At 42.6% G+C, this 20,529-nt stretch overlaps 2 protein-coding genes across 2 annotated transcripts in view; both read left to right on the forward strand.

Annotated features, from left to right (window-relative positions):
- Window positions 1-304: 304 nt before the first annotated feature.
- On the forward strand, window positions 305-1,084 carry LOC117138338. The gene is made up of 2 exons (XM_033300376.1): window positions 305-386; window positions 465-1,084. The coding sequence occupies exons 1-2, from the start codon at window positions 314-316 to the stop codon at window positions 1,082-1,084; spliced, it is 693 nt and encodes a 230-aa protein (XP_033156267.1). The 5' UTR covers window positions 305-313.
- Window positions 1,085-6,229: 5,145 nt separating this feature from the next.
- LOC117137420 (zwei Ig domain protein zig-8) overlaps window positions 6,230-20,529 on the forward strand; it is a 45,733-nt gene continuing 31,433 nt past the window's right edge. The window contains exon 1 of the mRNA XM_033298850.1: window positions 6,230-6,314. Coding sequence (XP_033154741.1) covers window positions 6,230-6,314 — 85 coding nt within the window. The remainder of the gene's footprint in view (window positions 6,315-20,529) is intronic.

The following is a 20,529-nucleotide window of genomic DNA, read 5'->3' on the forward strand; positions in this document are numbered from 1 at the left end:
ACTTTTAGTTTCATTGTGCCAATTTACTTCTTAAAATTCATTTTCGATCACCGTTTTGTCTCCGTTTTTAAATCGAATTAGACACGAGCCCACTCCAAACTGATTCTGTTTAATGGATCTTTTAAAACCTGTTTGGGGTCGCCGCGCTGTCAAGGGTCAAATGGTTTTATTTTCTGCGGAATTTTTGGTGGAATTTGCATATGCAAAGCCCAAGAAACTTTCTACGGTGGCTCGTCACAGATAAAAGTGAAGCAGAACCCGTCGGCTGTTTCAGTTGGATTTCTACGCGATTACGCGAAAGATCGTCGAAAATATGAAGTCGTTTGGGAACTTGACCTTTGGCCTACTCGTCATCCTTATAGCAAGCTTTACTGTCGGCCTAGAGGGTGAGTTGTGAAAGTGATTCTATATGAATCTAATATTTTTATTAAAATAAGCAATCATAATTTGTATCTGATTTTTAGCTCGTCGCCTGGCTCTGCGTCCACTGACAGGAAGGGAACTGAGAAGAGCTCTTAGGGAATCGGGATTCGATGAGGATTCTGCAGCTGGCAGATCAGTGGCGTCGGCTCTGTCCGGACTCAGTGGATTCGCCCTGGGCATCACAAAGGGCATTGGTGGCTCACTGCTGTTCGATGTGGTCACCTCGAATGTGACCATTGATTATATAACCAGTCTGCTGAACTCCACTGCCTCTTCGTCGACTTCAAGCAGCGGTGGAACTGCCCAGGAGATCTGTTTCAAGAGTCGCAGTGCCGACGGCGAGATCATTAACGGCAGGAGTAATGGCTTCAATGACATGGATTATGGAGCAGATCCCAATGGCGAGTGGAGACAGACTAGCACTGGCACGGGTACTGGCACGGACACGGGTACTGGCACTGACACTGGGACAATAACAACACCAACAGAAACTAGGCCAACTACCAGCGACGCGGTCTCCAATGGTCTCACCTGCATTGTCCTGAGCAAGGAGGGTTCCCGTCGCCGGCGCCAGTTGCGAATCCAACCAGGAACCTTAAGATCTGTGTTTCCTAAAAGCCATCGGCAGACCCTGAAAAAGTACCGCAGGCATAGGGTTTAGGATTTAGCCCTGCTTCTTACTTTAAGCTAACTTATTTATTGACTTCGATTAGTTTATTAAATTTTAATTGTTCCGCATTCCATGGGCCTGGGTGGGCTGCCTGCATTAGTGGCCGAATGACTTGGGGAAATTTTGGATTGACACATTTATGATTTGCTGACATGCACTCTGGGTTTCGCCCGAAAAAAATCATTTTACTGGGAAGTGAACTTGCCGGCGGAGAAGAAAGCATTCATATGTGACACACACGCAGGCACTGAAAGAAAATGGGGCATACTTGTTTGTATCTACAAATTGGAAATGAGTACTAATGTATAAATTTGAGGTAAATAAAGCTTATCAGCTTTAATCGACTAAAGTAAATATTTTTGTATAATCTTAAGTATCCTTGCGTCCCTTTCCTCTGATAAGAAAATTCTTTTATGATAAGTTATATTTTTTTTCTCGGTGCACCCATTTGCAGCGTCACGCATATCGCGGTGGCAGAATGGTTATTAATACAAACAGAAAGGCACGCGGCCTGCCACTCCCACTCCGCATCGCCCACGTCCTTTTACCCCCTTCCCTCCCATCGCCTTTGGTCCTTATGTAAACATTGAAATGTCATTGACGTCGAGGGCAGCCGCCTGGCCACATAAATCCTCCTTGGCCACAATTTATTAACTTTAACACTGGCCAATGTCAACGGCCGCCCCTGCCCCGCCCCCTTCAACCATTGATTTGGATGCGAAATTTATGTGGATACAGGACCTCGAACCCCGGACTTCCTTCAGCGAACTATTAACTTTGAATCTTCTTTTACGGCGAGTAAATTGCAGTGTTTATGTTATTGTCTGATCCTTGGTCCTGGCGACGTGTCTGTCATCCTGCCTAGGCAGGAATTGCATTAGGGTCCATTTATTATTTATGTAAATGCGTAGGAAAAAGTGACTCAGTGATTAAAGTGTGGCGAATGCCTGGCAGCCGCAAACTATTTCTCGAAGAAAATCAAACTCAAATTACCATATCTCTGCCCCTTTAAACGACCATTCAGACAATCTCTGTGCGTACATATGCCAGTGACAGTAGAGCATCTATAAGATGAACTCAAGTCTATGCTAAAGCCGAAAAAACTGAAAAAAAAGTTATGTAAATCCGCAAGTTTTCTATGTACATTTTAGTGTTACTAAATTAAGTTCTTAGCTTTGAGATGCAAAAGAATCCCTTTTGGAAGGACGACTGTATGTTTGTATATTCATGAACGAATCAGCAGCAAACTACAATTATTGTGCACTTTACTATCGCAGTGAAAGCCAGCCTAATGACCGAGGCCGTGACCCCAGAAGGGCAGTTGCTCCCCTCGAATCCCCCGGCTGAAATTGCGTACTAAATGCGCTAAATTACTAACTAAATGCCGCAAGTGCCGCCCCTGGGCATGGCTAGAATTTCACAAATGAACGCCCTTTTCGGGTTGGCAGGGGGTTGGCTAAATGGCCAGAGGGCTGCTTTTCCACTGGTTATTTTCTTTTTTGGGTTGCTAATACCAAAGCCGAAAAACTGAAGTCAAAAAGGGAAAAGGAAAGGGAAAGCGAAAGCCAAACACTGCCGACAGTCGATGACATTTGAGCGATAAGAGAAACTGTTGTGTGGCTTACTTGCTGGCAACCCCAGTGATTTTCTATACCATGTTCGGGGGTCAGAGGTCGAGGGCGCTCCTTGTGGTTGTTGCTGGCATTAAGTATGCAGGCGTGTGAATCGTGAAGGCGGATATATACAAATAGTAAATGCTTCGCGGGCAGCCACAGTGCTACACTTGCTTTTTACAACATTGAGAATTGTTTTAAATGTTAATGCCGATGCTCTTGGCTGATAATAAAATGGGCAAGTGTGTGTGTCAGAGTCAACAAATAATTGAGATGTTTTCCCGAGTGTCATCTCACACACGCTTTTTTTTAGCCAGCCCCCAAAAAACCGCCCACAGTGGGCGGGGTTGGGGGTGGGTGTCAGCTGTTCTGAGTGCGCGCACTTGCGTTAAATTATGCGGGTTTGATTTTTATTGCACTGCCGCTCATTTCTTCCTTTGCTCCCTTTGCTTTATTTTTTTTCTCCCATTTGCTTTTCCTTGCTTTGGGGTTTCCTTTGTTTTATAGGTTTTCCCCAAAGGGGGGGAGTGGGTCTGCCAAAATCAAAACCATCTCGGAAAGTATAAACAAGTTGGAGTGACGAGCACGCGTGTGTGTGCGGCTGTAATTTGGTCATGCCTCGTTGCCCCAACGAGCTGTTGCTTGGCATTTCAATTAATGGCACTTGCCACCCTTGTATCTGCCATACCAACCCACTGCCACCCACTCCTGCTCCCCGCCAAGGGGTCAGCTCTTCCGTCGCTGCACTCCTAATGAAGCCGTCTCCAGCTCCAGCTCCTCCACTTCCAGTTCCAGGAGCAAACCAGCCGCAACCCCATATATGCCACCAAAATGAAGGTCTCGCCACTTTGGGATCTTTGTCAACACTTAAAAAAAAGATGCAGTATTGAAAAAGATTATAAATATTACAATAATAGTTTACATATGAGTTACTTTACTTTTGCTGCTATTACTCAGTAAATATATTACTTAGCTGCACTCTGCCATGATTATTTATTTGTCACATTCATTATTAGTGAAAGTATCACTAATTTTTTTGTGTGCACAATTGCAACTCCGCGTTGACACGTGACCGCAAGGACATTTGTTGAGCCTGAATATGGCGCATCGCACGTCTTAATAGATTTTTGATTTGTTTGCCCACCCTTAGCTGGTAACTCAGACTCCCCCATTCCGAACCCGGATCCATATCCGAATCCGAATCCAAATCCAATTGTGAGGCGGGCATGCGTCTCTGATTGGAATAATGATTTCGCTGAAGCGCAGATAGAACATAAACCGAGCCAGATTTGTGGAATTTTTTCTTTTTTTTTCGGGGGGAGTAACTTGTTTTTGTCAATATAGAAAATCAATAACTGTTTTTGCTACCGTTCGGTTAAATCAGACGAGGGTAATCCAATGAAGAAATCACACAGGAGGCCAGGAATTAGGTAAAATGCTCCGCGAAAGGGAGGATTAAAAGCGAGTCCTGAAAGTTTGTCTATTCTTTATTTCTGGCTATGAACATGGGTTGGTTTTGGGCAAAAATATTTTACAAATTGTTTCAATTAAAAAGTTTACTGACTTGCTTTTTCGCCTTTTACTTTATCTATAAGCGGCTTGCGATTGACACGTGCCTCCATTGCCACGCCCCCACGACCCAACGCCTCCGTCGGTTATCGAATGGAAGTAATCGCTTTTCGGGGCCGCTAATTGCGGCGACCTTGCTTTGCGGGGTATTTATAAGTCCGCAAGTTGATTGCATAATACTCGCAATGTTTGGGCAGTGGGCCAGTCGTAAGCTGGGAAAGCCAAAAGCTGGGCCAATCAATTAAAAATAATCAGGCGGAAAAAGTTCTGGCCAATCTGCACAAATATATATTTCACAGTCGCTAATTAATTTAATTGATTTAAACGCTTCGGCTTGACCCATAGCAGGGCGAGGGGGTGGGGTTGGGGTTTTGTTATCGAGTGCATTTGATCTGTTTGTTTGCACAAAATTAAATTGACTTGTAATTAAAAGTTTCGCAATTGATTGAAATTCTCGTGTGTGCTTTTCCTTTGTGCTCTTCGGTGGCTGCGATGAGCCCCAGTACTAAAACCGCTTCAGGGAGCTCGCAGCAAATAAATAAAAAATAAGAAAAAAATAACACTCTAAAAAGTGCTAATTAGGAGCATTAATTAAAAATGCATTTTTTGCTGCTCAATTGAACTGCAGAGAACGTGGAACTGAAACCGTTTTCACACACAGGACATTTTCTCTTTATGCCGGCGGAGTATAAGAGCGGCAGTATAAGAGTATGCCTAACTGACCTATGGCAGGATATTTTTGCGCGGTTCTTATTGTTTAGCAGCTTAAATGGGAGTGGGCATAATTAAATATTCTATTAAAAAACAAGAAGCAAGTTTTATTTAATAAGAAGTTGAACTTTGTATTTCTTTTTAGGATTTCCCTGCATTTCAAAAGCAGAATGGCAAAACAAATTCACTAGAAAGTGAAGTACAATAATATTATGTTTAAGATGTTTCCTAAGAAGAAAAGCTTTAACTTACAATAGAAAGCATCATAAAACGTGTGATAAGTTTGATATGTTTGATATAACAGTAAAATAATTATTTACAAGCATTTCATTACAGTTACAATAGTGCTTTACTACCTGCCATTATATCCGCCATAAACACTCCAAAGTTGCGCTTGGTAATTTCGTGCTCCAATAATCCGACTGAAGAGAGCGGCTCTGCAGTTCTAGTTCTCTTTGCTCTTCCATATGAACGATATATTCGAACTTGCCCGAGTGCCGAAGTTAGCCGAAGGCGAGGCGTTTGCCATGTGCCCGAGCGCCGATTAGCAGTCAGTTCCATCCTGCGACTCGAAGGCGAAGCACGCGTTTCTTGATTTATGTGCCGCGGTCTGTAGTCCCAGTTAAATCCTGTTCAGATATATTCCACTGTGTAGGGTTTCGAAAAAGTGGGCCTAATGAGTCCGGGCCTTCGTGTTAATGGCGAATTAATGACGGGCGATTAAAATGCAATAGCCACATGCATGGGGCGCCGTAATGAGCTGAACCGAGCGACTGAGTACAGTGAAACAGTGCCATAAATTAGAGGCGCCCACACAGTGTAGCCTACTGCTTAGCGGCTTTTGGGCTTACGATCTGTTTGAAGTGTTCGTAGACCGTTAAAACCTTTCGCCCGCCCACAAAAAAAAAAAAAGAAAAATTGTTGTGTAAAGCTCATTTCGCAGCAGATTAACAAAAGAAAAAAACAAACCAAACCAAAAAATAAAGGCCAACTCTCAGTGAAAACGAACCAAAAATAGGGCCAAGCGGAGAAAGTACTTTCATTGCTCCCCAGGCAGAGCTTAACCGAGAGTTTTGCCGGGCTCTAATTTGACGGAATCGTTAGTTGACCAGTGACGTTCCACCAGCCACCCCCCACCCGGAATCCGTTTGGCCGGATCCGGATCGCGTGCCGACTACAAGCGTAATAACAATAAACTTGCGGATAACAACCGCAGATACACAGATACAGATACAGCAGCACAATGTCCCTGCCATCCAGAGCCAATTTCGGATTACTCAACTGGCTCATCGGCTGGCTGCTGCTGCTGTCGATGGTTTTGTTCAGAGGTGAGTTGCGCGTCGGGCTTTTTAATTAAATAATCCAATTTATTTTCATTTAATTTCTAATTAAATTTAATTTGTTTGCGCCGCGCTCTGGCCCACCTAATTGCCCCCATACCCACCCTGCCCACCATGCCCACCACGCCCGCTGTAACCCGAAGACTTTCCTTTGTCGCCTAGGATTTCCCGTCTAATTTCCGGAAAACGAGCGAGTTTCCCTGGCCGGGGTAGCGGGAGAATGCGAATTGAAAATTCTTTAATTTTTGTGCTAAGAATTTTAATTCCGCTACACAGACGGCAAAAGTTTTCCCTTTTGTCCCTGGCGCAAGTCAAAAGGTGAGGCATTTAATGCCCATCTGTGTGTGACCCCCAAAAAGTGGAGAACCAACAGAATGAAACATTATACAGAGGAAAAAACGACTCCCCCAGCTTGGTTGTAGAATATTTTTGTTTTTAATGCATATATTATGTATGTATTTATACAGACTAAATGTTTTTTTTGGGGTAAAATGTTGTACTTCTCCAAGCATTTTTATTTGAGTTAACACGGTCAGAGCCAAAGTCTATTTTTGTTTAATTTATTGGTGAAGTAATATTATAAAATGTTTTAATATTGGATCTACTTGACTTAAAATTACTCACATTGCTATTTTACAATATATAGTTTTATACAAAAGTAGTTAGACAATGTGGAAAAGTCTAGTCTACTATCATCCGCATTTAAAACAATTATTTACAGAAGAGAATATATGCAACTAAGTACTCCGGCTATTTGATTTTCCGTGCATTCGTGACCCACTCCTGGCCAGAGTCCCAGTGCTGGCCATCGTGTGGGTCCTAGTCCCAGTTTCGCAGCCATCAAGGTTGGTCCAGTGACCAACTGAAGGGCAGGAGGATGAATGGCGAATGGCCGCAGAGTGCGAATGCGAATGCGAATGCCACATGCAACGTGTGGGCTGGGCAAACGGTTTTATATAATAGTTTGCAACAGTGGGGCACAAGTCTCACTTTCAATGCATCAAATGAGAAGCACGCGCCGCAGAGATAGAAATGTGGGAAAATAAAAAGTAAATATGAAAAATAACACACACTAACGAGCGGCAGACACTTGGAAAATATGCTGTTGAAGCTTGGTCATGGCCAAAATGCTTCTGGCTGCAGTTGCACTTGATGTTGTTGCTGCAGCAGCAGCTGCGTTGCATGTGGCATGTTGCAGTTGACACACGAAACTATTGCCATTGGGCTTGGCTTGGTTTGGCCTTTTGGTTTTTAGTTTTGGGGCTTAGCCGACTGTTTTCTGCTTTTAAGTTTGCACTTTTTAGCTTTCAGAAGCTAGCAATTTTCTACTTTCCGTTTTCAGCTCGTCGTTTGTCATCTCTGAAAACAGTAAATTGCATTTTTATACAATTTTCCATCATTTGACTTGGCAGTTGTTCGTCTGGGCTTTGTAATTTTCAAATGAAATACTTTCCGAATGCAATTCGCTTTTGCGCAAATTGTTTCCTTCGTGCTGCTTTCCTTTGACTTGGCTGCTGCTTCGCCATCTCGTTGGCCCATTGGGATCTGTCTGGCCATTTCATTTGGCTAAAAGCTACTTGAAGTTGGTTAAGCGCAGACAAACAGACGAAATAACTCATCTTGGCAATTGCAGAACCTGCGAAAAGGCAAGCAATCAAAAAAGATTCCTATCGAATTACTGGGCAACCGTTTCACCAAGGATTTTCTTTGGTCTTGGTTTTATTGGATTTCTCACAAAGGTGGTGATTATCACTTGTAATGATAGTTAAAATTGGCATTTAAATTATTTAATTCAAAGTTTTTGAGCATAAAGATTGCTTGAGTTGATTGCAAAAGCTAAAAAGTGATTTTTCACTATTTTAGCAAGCAAAGCTTTGATTATTAGCCATATTCACTTTTAAGTACCAATATTTAAAAGTTAAATTTGCATTTTACTGATTATTTTTATTTTATATAAATTGGAATTTTTTGAGAAAATTTTCGGAACGTTGGCCGCCAGTTTGATTCTTTTTCTCAAATTAATTGACAGGGAAAACTCGATAAATGCATGCGCATATTTCCATAATGAATTCATAAAACTTTCGATCGTGTCCTTTCGCGGGCTCGTGTTATTTGGTTTGCTGGTTTATTAATAAATAAATTCTGTCCTTGCGGTTTGCCTGTATGTGTGTGTGTGTGTGTGTGTGCGTGTCACTCTGTATGCAAAATTGCAGTTATTTGCACAGCTGTTTTGCCATTTAAGCCAAAGAAACGATTTTGCCCTTTTTCACCGCATATGCCGTGTTTTTTCCCCCACCAGCCACTATTAAGTATTTTTGTAAATATTTTCCATGTCGCCAAAAAGGAAAACAAAATGAATCAATGGCGAAAAAATTATAATAGCCGACGTGATTTTCCGTTGAGTACAGTTAATACCGAAGCAATGCTGGGAAAATGTACATATAATTGCGAGCGGAGCAATTCGGCGTAGGCACATCATTCAGCGGTGTCAGACTGATGAATGAACCGACGCATTGGCCCAGACAAACGCCTAGGAGAGCACGCAATCCATTCATCCACCGCACTGCCCCATCCAGAACCATCCATTTCGTTCGCTTTTATCCGATGAAAAACCCAGGAGGCGGCGCCTCCAAGTATGCAAAGCACATACTCAAGGGTTCGCAGGATCTGTTTGCCGGCGGGTACAGGTTATTCACACAGGCAGCGGCGTGAAAACCCGCCGGATTCTTCTTCAAGGCCAACCAACCAGATTTTTACCTTATCTTCTTTTTTTTGTGCGTATAAATATAAACATACTGTTGTTTTTTTTACCCCAAAAAAGCTGCTCGAAGAAACAAACTTAGTCCGTTGTTGATTTTAATGGCATATGGCTTTACAGGCATTTGTGATGAATGTGTGGTTAAAAGTTCCACCGGAAGGACTCTAGACTCTATGTTTGGGCAAAAGGAGTTTGAAGGCAAAGTCGAAGGGCATTTAATAGACCAAGGACTGTACTTGAGAATGGTCAGGGATTACAGAAATCTGGAAGTCATTTATTAAAGTAATTTATTCACTTTCAAAGTTAGCTTTTAACTGATGTATAAATCGTAGTTAAATCTCGCCTAAAATAATAAACTGTAAGAAATCTTAATTTATATGTTTACTAGAGCTTTGTATTGCAAACCATGAATAACATTCTTTAACTTAAGCCTTATGAATACTTCAATATATTTATTTGTCGGAATAATAGATATGTATGCCTTGTCGAGTGAGTTTGAGTTGTTAATTAGGCAAAGTATTGTCAAATAGTTTCTTAATTAAACTGCTGGCACAAAGCTTTCTTTTCGGGCCAAAAGATGAAAAGTTGCGCTAGTCGCTGACAAGTATATATATTTTTTTAGGCAAATCCACAGCTTTTCCTATTATGATTCCGTTTCTAGGCAGGTCAAACAGACTTTATTTTTTTACCGCCGCCTTCGTAACACTTATGGATTTGACATTTATATGACAGCCAAGGTTTTCTTGTGTGCAAGCTTGTTGTTTCTGTTTCTCAAGCCCCTTGAGTGGTTTTTTTTTTGGGTTTTCGTCAGGAAAATATATATAAATGAAAATTGTTTTTATTTTGCCCCAATGCGAGCGGGCGTTTCTCGATGGCTCGGCATCCATGTGCGTAGATACATACATACATGAGCATTATTTTTTGATTCACTTGGCACAGCGCTTTCTTGCTAACTCAACTATTTCGGTCACGTAACTTTGGAGCACAATGCAGAGAAAACCGAATCAGCCAAGAAGGAGGAAAATTTATGCATTTGATTTCAACTAATTTTCAAAGTCCGAGCATGGCTGCGAATGTTTCTGTTCTGTTTTTGTTTATCGTTGGCCAAATTATATGCTGACATAAATTAGCCAAAACTAGAGTGGTTTCAACCACCCCTCGGCCAATTTCTTTGTGGGCCTGCTTTTACGACCAGCACAACAGCCTTGAGCCAAAAGACGTGGCTATTAAAAAGCACTCCACCATCGAAAACTCTTTAGCAGCTGTGCTGTCTCCCAGCTTTCGGCTCGATTTTAAAGCCTTTTGGCCAAAGTGCCAACCCAAATTGAACCAAAACACTCGCAGACAGACAGACAGACAGACGGACGAGTGTCGTAAAAAGGATATACACGCTATAAGTTTCAAGAGCGGGCGGCTTGCGGCACCAAAGTTGTCGATAAATCCACAGGAGCACAATAAACCAGTTGCGCGGCTCTAAAAATCGTGTAGGCCTCAATGATTTTCCGAGGAAAATTCGTTTTATTAACACCGGGGACACGTCACACGTGCTGGGGACAAAGTTTTCACCACTGCTGTTTTGATGCTGTTGCTGTTTTTCCCGGGGCGTGCCGGCAACCTACATGAGATGTTGCCTCATTCTGAGCCGCCTTTCCTTGAGCCTCCGGCCTGTCTGAGCCGCTTTTATTAAAAATTCCTCACACAATCGTGAGGAGGGGGTAGGGGATTGGGTTGGGGCCATGGGTGAGAGATGCCGAAATAAGCATGTTTAAGGCAACCAACTAGCAGGAAACAACCAACAATTGTCTATGCCGCCGCTGGTGTTGCTTCTGGTGTTGCTGCCACTTCGTGCTGCCACCGATGTAGCAGTTTTATTGCTTTGTCATTCCAACATATTTCACACAGACACATCAGCAGAGCAGCAAAAGACGTCGGCGGCATCGTCGACATTTCGCAGAACTGAGCCGCATTGGTTGCTTATCCTTTCGCCGCTGGATTTTCGGTGATATCCTGCAGCCAGACAATGGGTTAGTGGTGGGTATATGCAAGCGAAGCACATCTCAGCACTGAATTAGTTTACATTTGAAAAATATCTAGTTTGGATGAGCCTAACTTTACGAACTTATAAATATCTATCTAAAATAACTAAATTTATCTCGTATTTAAATTCTTTTCTTTATTTTGCACTAAACTGCGATAAACTGCTAACCATAAATTTCAGATGAGTTTACAGAATAATTGGTTAGCTTTTCAATAAATTGCGCTTGGCGCATGGCACCACAATTTATGATTTTAAAAGTCTATCGATTATGACTGATCAGGCAAAACTTAATAGTTATGTATTTGCCAAACACAAATATGACTTAATTGCGTTAAATTTATTTATGCCAAAGAACATAGTACAAGCTCATAGTTTAACAGTTGGCTTTGATTTATTGAGCGGTTATATTTATTAAATTAATTGAGACAGGCAGGCTTTTACTTAGCCACTTTAAGGGGTATCAAATAGGCAACATTCTTGGTGCGGTGGGTCCGCTCTACTTGCCCCTTATTTATTTGCTGTACATGTCTGCCTCAGTGGATTGTTATTGTTGCTGCAGCCCCAGCATTGCTGGTATTGTCAACAGCCTTTGGCGCCCCAAAAGGACTGACGCATTTCTCATGCGCTCGCGCGTGTCATATTTATTTATTTCGCCTTGAATCGTCCTTCCCTTTTTTTTTCATGCCGCACATACGAACAGTTTGCAATTGTGTTGATGTGTCATTTCCTTTTTTGAACTCTTACGAGTATATAGTCAAAGCGTTTTTCATTTCCCGTTTCCTTAGCCATTGTTGGCCAAAAGTTTAGCACGCCTCTCCAGTTGATTTCGAGTCCTTTGATAGCCAGGGTGGGTGGGTGAGTGGGGCTTCCGCTTCGAATTGATTTGCTCCACTCGAGGAGCTGTGCTGGTGCTGCGAAAATCCAGCCCACTTAATTAAACCAGCCGAAAAGCGGCAAACATTGCCGGGCCAAAAACTTCAACCGTTTATCCAGCTGCGAACACGAATTGACAGCCAACTAACATTTATAGGCGCTTGTCATGTTCTACATTTTTATGGCGCGGTCTCGACAATTATGCGCATTTGCTTTCCCCTGAAAAGCGGAACTCACACACACACACTCGTTCCAAAAAAATAAAAAATATAAAAAAAGGAATTAATGAAAATACAAGCAAGCAGCCAACCAACAACTGTTCCATATTTGGTTCACTGAACTCAAGCATTTGCCTTAATTTTGTGGTGTCCTTTGGCGAAAAATGAGAACCAGAATGGTAGGCCAACTTTGCTACCTCAAGACGACGCCTCGCTTACTCTGCCACATGCAACATTCTATTTGTGTTTGGTATATTTATACATAATATATATATTTCATTTTCCACAGACAATTAAGAGACTTCGTTTACATTAGAGTTTCAAAGATATATTAAATTTTATAAGTTGCCTGGACTAATTAGATATGAAATGAATGATATTTTTAAATTTAGACATGCTTTAAGAACAAATATCTTGAGATAGGCCTCCTTAAGTTTGATACACCTTTTCCGAGGGTATCGACATGCAGAGCTAGTGAATATATGCAACATCGGCTGCACTGCAACTGCGTGCAGCTGTGTGTGCTGTGTGTATTCGAGTGCATTGGCAAGTGGCCAACAGTGGCAGAAACAACAACATAGTAACAATTGGGTGGGCTGTTAAAAACAGCAGAAAGCAATTAAACTTGGTCACGAAAAAAAACGAGCGTGTGGAAGACGCTGCGTATACGTAATAAATGATGCCGAAAAGTAGGCAAAGGTTGCCACTGCTGCTCCAAAATTCTGCGCTGCAAATGCCGCGTGTTATTAGTCGAGGGTATGAGGCAGTCTAAAGCAATTATAACTTTGGCGTTGCAACAAGAGATGGTGGAGGGGCAAACTTTCTGCACAGCCAGCTCGATGACCCCGAAAATTTGCTCCATTCTTTGCCAGCCCATAAACATTTGAATTTCATTTCGTGTTACCCCCGGCTATATAGGCTATATACGCCAGCGTTCCTTCTCATTGACATTCATGGCCGCCCATCTATTGAACTTTTAACGCTCGCCCGGCAAAATGTCCTTTTGTGTGCGTTGTTTGCTTGTTGTCGCCCGGCATTTTGTGCACTTGGCCATTTTGTTAGCCGGGTGTTTTGGGCCATCACGCTGCCTGGTCGCAGTAATTAAACCGCCTCAATGGCTGATCAAAATGGCATCGCTCGCAGACATTTTCAGTCCCGTCTGAACGCGACAATTTGTTGGTCTCTTTACTTTTTTATACCTTTTTTTTTCTCGTTGGTGGTGCCCCATTTTGGGGCAATGTTTGTTTTGGCTGAATTCCCATAACGGCCGGCCATTTTTGGGTTCGCTCTCGTTTTGCGGTTCCCGTGAATATTAAGCTACAATACGTGGCAGTTTTGGCGGCTTTGTTATCTGAAACCGCTGTGCTTTGACAGCTCTGTGAATAATTCCGAAAAAATGGAGCTAACCATTTAAAAAATGGCGAACCCTCCGAGCTATGCGTGTAATTAAAGCGAGACTGAAAAGGAAATGGCTTTTATCATTGGTCTACGTCGAATGTCTGCGGCAGAACCTGCAAATTATTAGTACAAATATTGGAAGAACTGTGCAAATATGGAATGTTGCCGCCTGACTTTTGATATTAATTGCACAAACAACTAATGACCTAGGCGAGCGATTGGCCGTAGGCGTCTTGCTTTTGCCAGGACCTCAATTTGGTTTCAATTTGTTGCCACGCATTCCGGCCTGCTCTCGACTCAGTCAGGCCACAATAAATTACGGCATTAAATAAAGTTTGTCAAAAGGAATACACACACACTGGGAAGAATGGCCTAGTCCGCATGGTGCAGCTCCTCCTCTGGCCCGCCAGCTGCTCTCAATCTGATTATCCCTTGGGCCCGATGGGCGTCGCCGAATGTGTGTGTGAATGTGTGCGTGCGGCCTGAAAAATTGCACAATTTCGAAATACACAGGACGCACACTTACAAATTGGGGCACATATGTTAAATTTCACAGGGCCCAGCGGATGGCAGGACTACGCCCGGCTACGTGCGGACATTAGATGGCTCTCCCAGGACGACCTACGGGCGATCCCCCAAGTCCAGGACAGTGCGTAGGATGGATTTGATAATTTGCTGGCCGGGCCATAAGCAAAGCTTAGCTAAAAGCCGAGCGAATGGCCCCAGCTACGGCCTATGATGTACAGCCCGTGCTGTATGCCAGCCTTTCTGTCCAAACTTTGAGCGACAATCTAAAATAATTTTAGCTCCAGCAGGCCAAGGGGCTAGTAGTTGCTGCCCCCTTTTGCTAAATGGTTGTCCTTGTCCATGTAGCACTTAAGCCACATTCCATTATCAGAGCCCAGAAGTGTCTACACGTGTTGCAGGGGCTCAAACCACGCGCAGGAATAAGGGTTGCCCCAGTGAAACTGGTTTTAATTATATTTCGTTTTGATTCCGGAATGTGTGATTAGGAGTGCCACGAGTTCTTCAAAGCGAGCACAAGTCATCCACTGCATTCCGAATTGGTGTGAAATTCGAAAATCTGACGGAGTACTCAACACATCATAGCCTGTTCATGACTTTGTTACGTACCACATGGCGTATGCTTAATGTGTGGCCGCAATACCTTGCCACACAGGAGAAACGAGAAGAAGTCGCAAGCAATTGCTATTATTACGCAGTTACACGAGTCCTGGATGCAATGCGTTTTGTACACTGAGAAAAAACAATAAATGTTCGCTATAGGAATTCATTAATTAAATATAATAATCAGATGGACTCATTTCTTGCATTGCATTTCTTTACTTAAGTAATTGCTATATTTCGCATGACTTGAATAATAATCAACATACCATTTATTTTAAGTTATTAAAAAAGTGTCAAAAGAAGACTTTCAAATCGTATTCAAGCTGGCTTAGGCCAAAACATAATACTTCAGATTGGCCAGTGCCTTTTGCTCTGTGCAGCATATGCCACAATCGCTGCTGAGGAGAAATCTGCAAAGAAATGACAGGACTGTGCAGCAGGAGCTGTCAGCTCCTTTTTGGCTCGCATGTGCAGTTATTAATTTTACTGCAACTACGACTACGTTGCCTGCCATTCGGCATCTGAGGGAAGCTGGGACTTTAGACGCAGTTCCAGTTTCATATCGCCAGCAGGTCCTTGCATTCGGTAGCTCCTGCTCCTGTTTGCTGCCATGGTCGCAATTATTTTTAATTATTTCTGCTGGCAACCACAAGCTTGTTGCAGGTGCAGCTGCAGCTGTAGCTGTGGCTGGATCAGCTCTGATGTATGCTGCGAAAGTTGTCAGGCAGTTAATAAGCTGACTCTTTTGTGGTAGTTGGCTGTAGCTCAGTAGCTCAGTAGCTGTTGCAGCCGAGAGGCAATTTGCAGTTGGCTTAACATGCCTCGATGGCTGTTGGTTTTATGTTCTTCTGGCTGCAGTTGATTCCGGCCTTAAAGTTAATTTGTGTGTGCTAAGCAAACGTTGACAGTCTCTTTATTTCTCATTCTTTGCTTTGCTAGCAGCGTAGACAGACAGACAGTCACACTCATGGTTGGATCATTTAATAACCTTCTGAAATAAAAATCCAATATGGGACCGCAGTCTAATCCCACTTTGGCTTTTAGCTGCCACAAAAGTCGCTTAATGCGCGGGCAGGGAGTCAAGTTGAGTCTGCTGACAGCTTTTGCAGCAGCAAAAAAGGTCGCAGCAGCAAAAGTTTTGCATACTTTTTGGCGCATTATATATTAATGATACATTTGCCAACTGTCTGGGTCCGCGGGGGGCTGCCAAAACTGTAAGAATGACAAAAAAAAAACAAGACATGTCTCTCATTTCGCAGTCCTGCATCAGTCAGTCACTGGCACATTTTATAATCCACAATGATTGATATCTCTGTGTGTGTTTGTGCTACGGGTGGGGCTGAGGGATATGGGCTGCTCGCATTATGTGCACTCACTTGACGGAAGCAGCGAGACAAACGAGAAAACAAAGAGCCAGCGCCTAAAAGCCAGCAGCACGAAAAATATCGCCACAGTTAAAATGTCACAGTAAATTCATATTCATTCATTATGTTAAAATCCCCCACGGGACAAAGACAAAAGGTCCACGGAAAGTGCACAAAAACACAGGCACACAGTGGCATACACACACACCCACAGCAACACACCACCAGCTCACACACACATGTGCATAACATAGATTGTATATGACAAAAGTGTTGAGCCAGAGTCGGAAGAGCTGCGCGTGTCGCATTCATTTTCATTAACCCGTTTTTAGGCCTGGCCCAGGCCACTCCCCTTGCGGCTCATCCCCACCCCGCAACCCCACCGCCCCCGCCAGCTGATGAATCACTTGCCTAAATCTCCGGCATTCCTGGCAACAGCATTTTGTTGCTGCTTTTGTCATGTAAATGCATACTTATATACGCATTGAGAGCAAAATCCCCAGCTAAATTTGGCACAATTTAAATGTGCTTTTTTATGCCTAGTAAGGGTATCTTATTATCCAGCAATCCGTTGAAGATCTTAACACATTAATCTCATATTAAGGTGTCTAAAATTGGTTTAATCTAGAAGGGTTATTTCAAACAACTTGCTTTTAGGCAAAACTAAAACACTATTTCTTACTATATGATAGGAATAGGTATGAAAGATCTTTTTCCTTGTGTACATTAGTTGGAGTGAAGCACCTCAGGCAGGCCAGTGACTTTCTTCAGCTCAACATGCGAGTGTTGGCCATATCCGAGGGTTTAGAACTGTTTTGCATGCCTGGGAGTGTGACAAGTGTGCCATGTTGCAGATAATTGCTGGCTGTGTGTGCGTGTGGCACGATTTCGTAAATTCCATATTCGAGTAGTGGAGCTATCAATGGATTGGGTTGGGCTGGGCATCGATTTATTGATCCCTCCTTAAAGCGACTTTCACTTGCCATTCCCAAGGCTGAATAATTGAAATGCAGTGAAGCAGCGAAACGTCGAGTTGTGTGAGTGTTTGCTTAGCTTAATCATCTGGCGGGCATCCCTGTGGGTGTCAGCTGCGTATTTGTGTGTACTTTTGGCTTAGGCACACACCTAATTGCTAAGCAGATACTCAGATACTCAGATACTCAGATACACACAGACTTAGGCACGGGCGGTGAAAGTCGCAGCTGCCATTAACCAATCAAGCGCAAATTCGCCAAGGCACTCGGGCATTGAGATCCTTATTGAGCTGTGTGTGTGTGCGGATGTCAGGTGGTTGCCGTTGCCGTTAATTAAATCGCTCAGATAGAAAATTAAAGCAACAGATGTTGGGCTTTATGGCGGCGAACAAATCGAAATTGTATGCGACATTGCAGCTAATTAACATTTTATACTGCAAATAAGAAACAAATGAATCTCTGTTTATTGAAGTCGAGTGTACGCGGCGTATACGTGATGTGGCCACAGTCGCCCCCCAACTGTCAGCGTAAATATTTAATATGCTAATAAACAACCATATGGCATTTCATTAAATACATTATCATAAAAAAAAATTCCACACGCACTCTCATAATTTCATTAGCACTCTGCTGCGAGAGTTTTTGCTCGAGAAATTCTGTTTAAAAACGGCAAAAGCTGGGAGAAGAAAACTGGGAAAGCTGTGCAAACAGAAACGTCAGAAGATGGCAGCCGAATATAAGATGGAGGTGGCACAATAAAAGAAAGCGGAGGAGCCCCTTCCTTTTTAGCCACATCAGAAGCGTGTTGGAATTTAATTCCACTTAATGTTGTTGAGCGCGTAAGATTGAGGAGTTCGCAAGGGGGCAGCCATTGAATGTGGTGAAATATATTTCATTTTTTGGGTTAGCCTTTGCATTGAATTAGCATAGATTGTTCATTCCGCTACAGGAACTGACCCAACTATAGTGGATTCAAAGGAATCCGGCACTCACACGCGCCGAGCAGAAAGTATCCACTCTTTTCTGCCCCCCTCAAGTATGCAAATAATAAGCTGGATAAGGGGAATGAGAAAAGCAGGGGCAGCGAAATGTGGGGAAAAGCCTCTCAGTGGCAGCTTTAAACAGCATTTACAAATAATTTTCCAGGGATGAGGCGCGCACAGCAACCGACGACAAAGAAAGATCCGTTTTACACATTCTACACTTGTAATCATTTTTTTTCTTTTCATTTTTTTTTTTTATATTATAACTCGCCTTCCGCGCTCAAAAAGGATTTATTCTCGTGCTTAACTTGGCTTAGCTGACGTTTTAAATGTAATTAGTATGCATGTTTGCATTTCGTTAGCGCCACCGACCGACGACTGTGAACTTTTCATTATAAATCACGCTCGCATAGCCACGAGCAAAGGATACTTGAGCGTATCCTTGTATCCCAGTATCCTTGCAGGCATAATGATTGCCAAAAAAAAGAAGTGTGTATTTAAATAAATTTTAATTAAAGCCGCTACGCAATCTAGAATAAATAAAAACAAAGCGAAAGTGAAAGTAAGACTTTGAGTTTACAGAAAGAGGCAAATTTCCTGGTTTCCTATAAGAGGCGTAAGATCTTGGTCAGGAGCAGGGGGCGTGGCACTGCCTGCTCTGTTGTTCTACTTACTTTGACTGATGAAGATTTATGCGGCAAAGTCGAGGTTATTGCTGTGGTTGCCAAGGTGCACAAACCCCAGACGAGTCGAGACGAGACATACAGGATGTGGCAATTTGTTTCGAGTGCCTCTCCTTGTCTCATTGGCAACCAGGTGGGCTGGGCAGGTGCATTTGGCTGGCTTGGGAGCAGCTGTCAGCCACTTACTGCCAACAAACCGCGACAGTGACAAATTCAAAATAATTTCATTTTCTCTTTATTTGCACTCGATTATTCATGGGAACGACCGAAAGTGGCGTTTAATTAAATTTGACAGCATCTACAAATTTCCATTTGCCAGTTATGAGTTAACATCGAGTCTGTGCCAGCCAGTTCATCGTTTTGACCCCAGATAGTTGGCCTAAAAGCCCTATTCCTCGATCAAGAGCACTTAGGAGTTGTGGCAAGTTATCTTGGTTGCATAACATTGAATATGGTTTAAGTGGCGTTAATTGTCATAATGAAGTTAATGTTGTTTTCCATTGCAAATGGTTCGTTTTTCTGAATGGTAATTAAATGTTTTTTCTCTGAGAAAAAAAACATGATTAATTGGATAGAAAATATGATTTTATTACATTTTGTGTATGTATTTTTGTGTGGTAATAAGGCACTCATTATTTGCCCACTTGTGCTGCTACTATTAGTAAATAACTACAACGTAAATATTTGTTATAAATCGTTTATTACCTGTAGTGCACTTGAGTTGTTTGTCTAAATATAAATTGTGAAATTCTTGGACTTCAAGTATTCAACTGCTTAGCCCGTTGTTATGTAACATAAGCGAAAAGCGCACTCGAGACCGACCGGAAAAGTGTTGGCCAAGCAATTTGCCATTTGGCATCGGTTGTTTCCACCCTTTTTTTTGCGCCTTTTTGCGTTTTTGCCTCTTTCTCGATTTTTGCTTGCCCGCTGCAATTTGCAATTTGTTTGTTTTGCCTGTTTTGGTATAACCGGCAGTTCTCTGGGGCTTCGCCCTAATGAATCCAGATTATTAATGTGCTCTCGTATTTCTTCACTTGATTATACATGTAATTTGCGCCCAGCTCCAGCTTCGTCCATTTGGATCCTTTTTGGTGGGTCTCTCCTTTGCTGTTTGCTTATGTTTTCCTTTGGTGTACATTTCATGATTTCCCATTGTCAGTATCCGCATCCTGTCGCTCCTCCTACCCAATCCCGAGCATCATCCTGTCGTGTCCTTGTTGGCCAGAATGTAAACAAAAACTCGGCATCAGAAACAAAGTGGACACCGACAGCAGCTTATAAATTAGTGACTGACTCAATTAATGAATGGGCCAAATTAATGGAACTTCTGCTCCGCTGGGGCGGTTCAAAAACCTGAAACGGCAAAAAAAAAAGAACCAACGAAATAAAGTATAGTGAAACAGAAACGGCTCAGACGGAAAGTAAGACTGGCTTAAAGCCGTTCCAGTTTTTCAAATTAAAACGCTTCCGAGAACCATTTAATTGACTTTGGGAGGGGCCACTATTTCCACGCAGATCCAATGAAAATTCATGAAAATTTAAATCGCTTCTCGCTTAGCCTTCCGGCCGAAGTCTGTTGCAAGTCCTTGCACAGAGAAAAAAAGAAATACTTAATCATTTAAATTGCATCAAGAGCCAGCCAGCCGGGCAATCCAAATGTATTTAGCCACAGAAAGTATGCCACAGCGAATTCCGTTCGTTGGCCATAAAAAACACAGTGCAATTCAAATAGCCGCAAGGATGAAGGAGCCAAAACCAAGGAAACCGAGTCAGAGAGATAAGTAAA

The sequence above is a fragment of the Drosophila mauritiana genome, chromosome 2R, assembly GCF_004382145.1.
Source record: "Drosophila mauritiana strain mau12 chromosome 2R, ASM438214v1, whole genome shotgun sequence".
Taxonomy (NCBI): Eukaryota; Metazoa; Arthropoda; class Insecta; order Diptera; family Drosophilidae; genus Drosophila; species Drosophila mauritiana.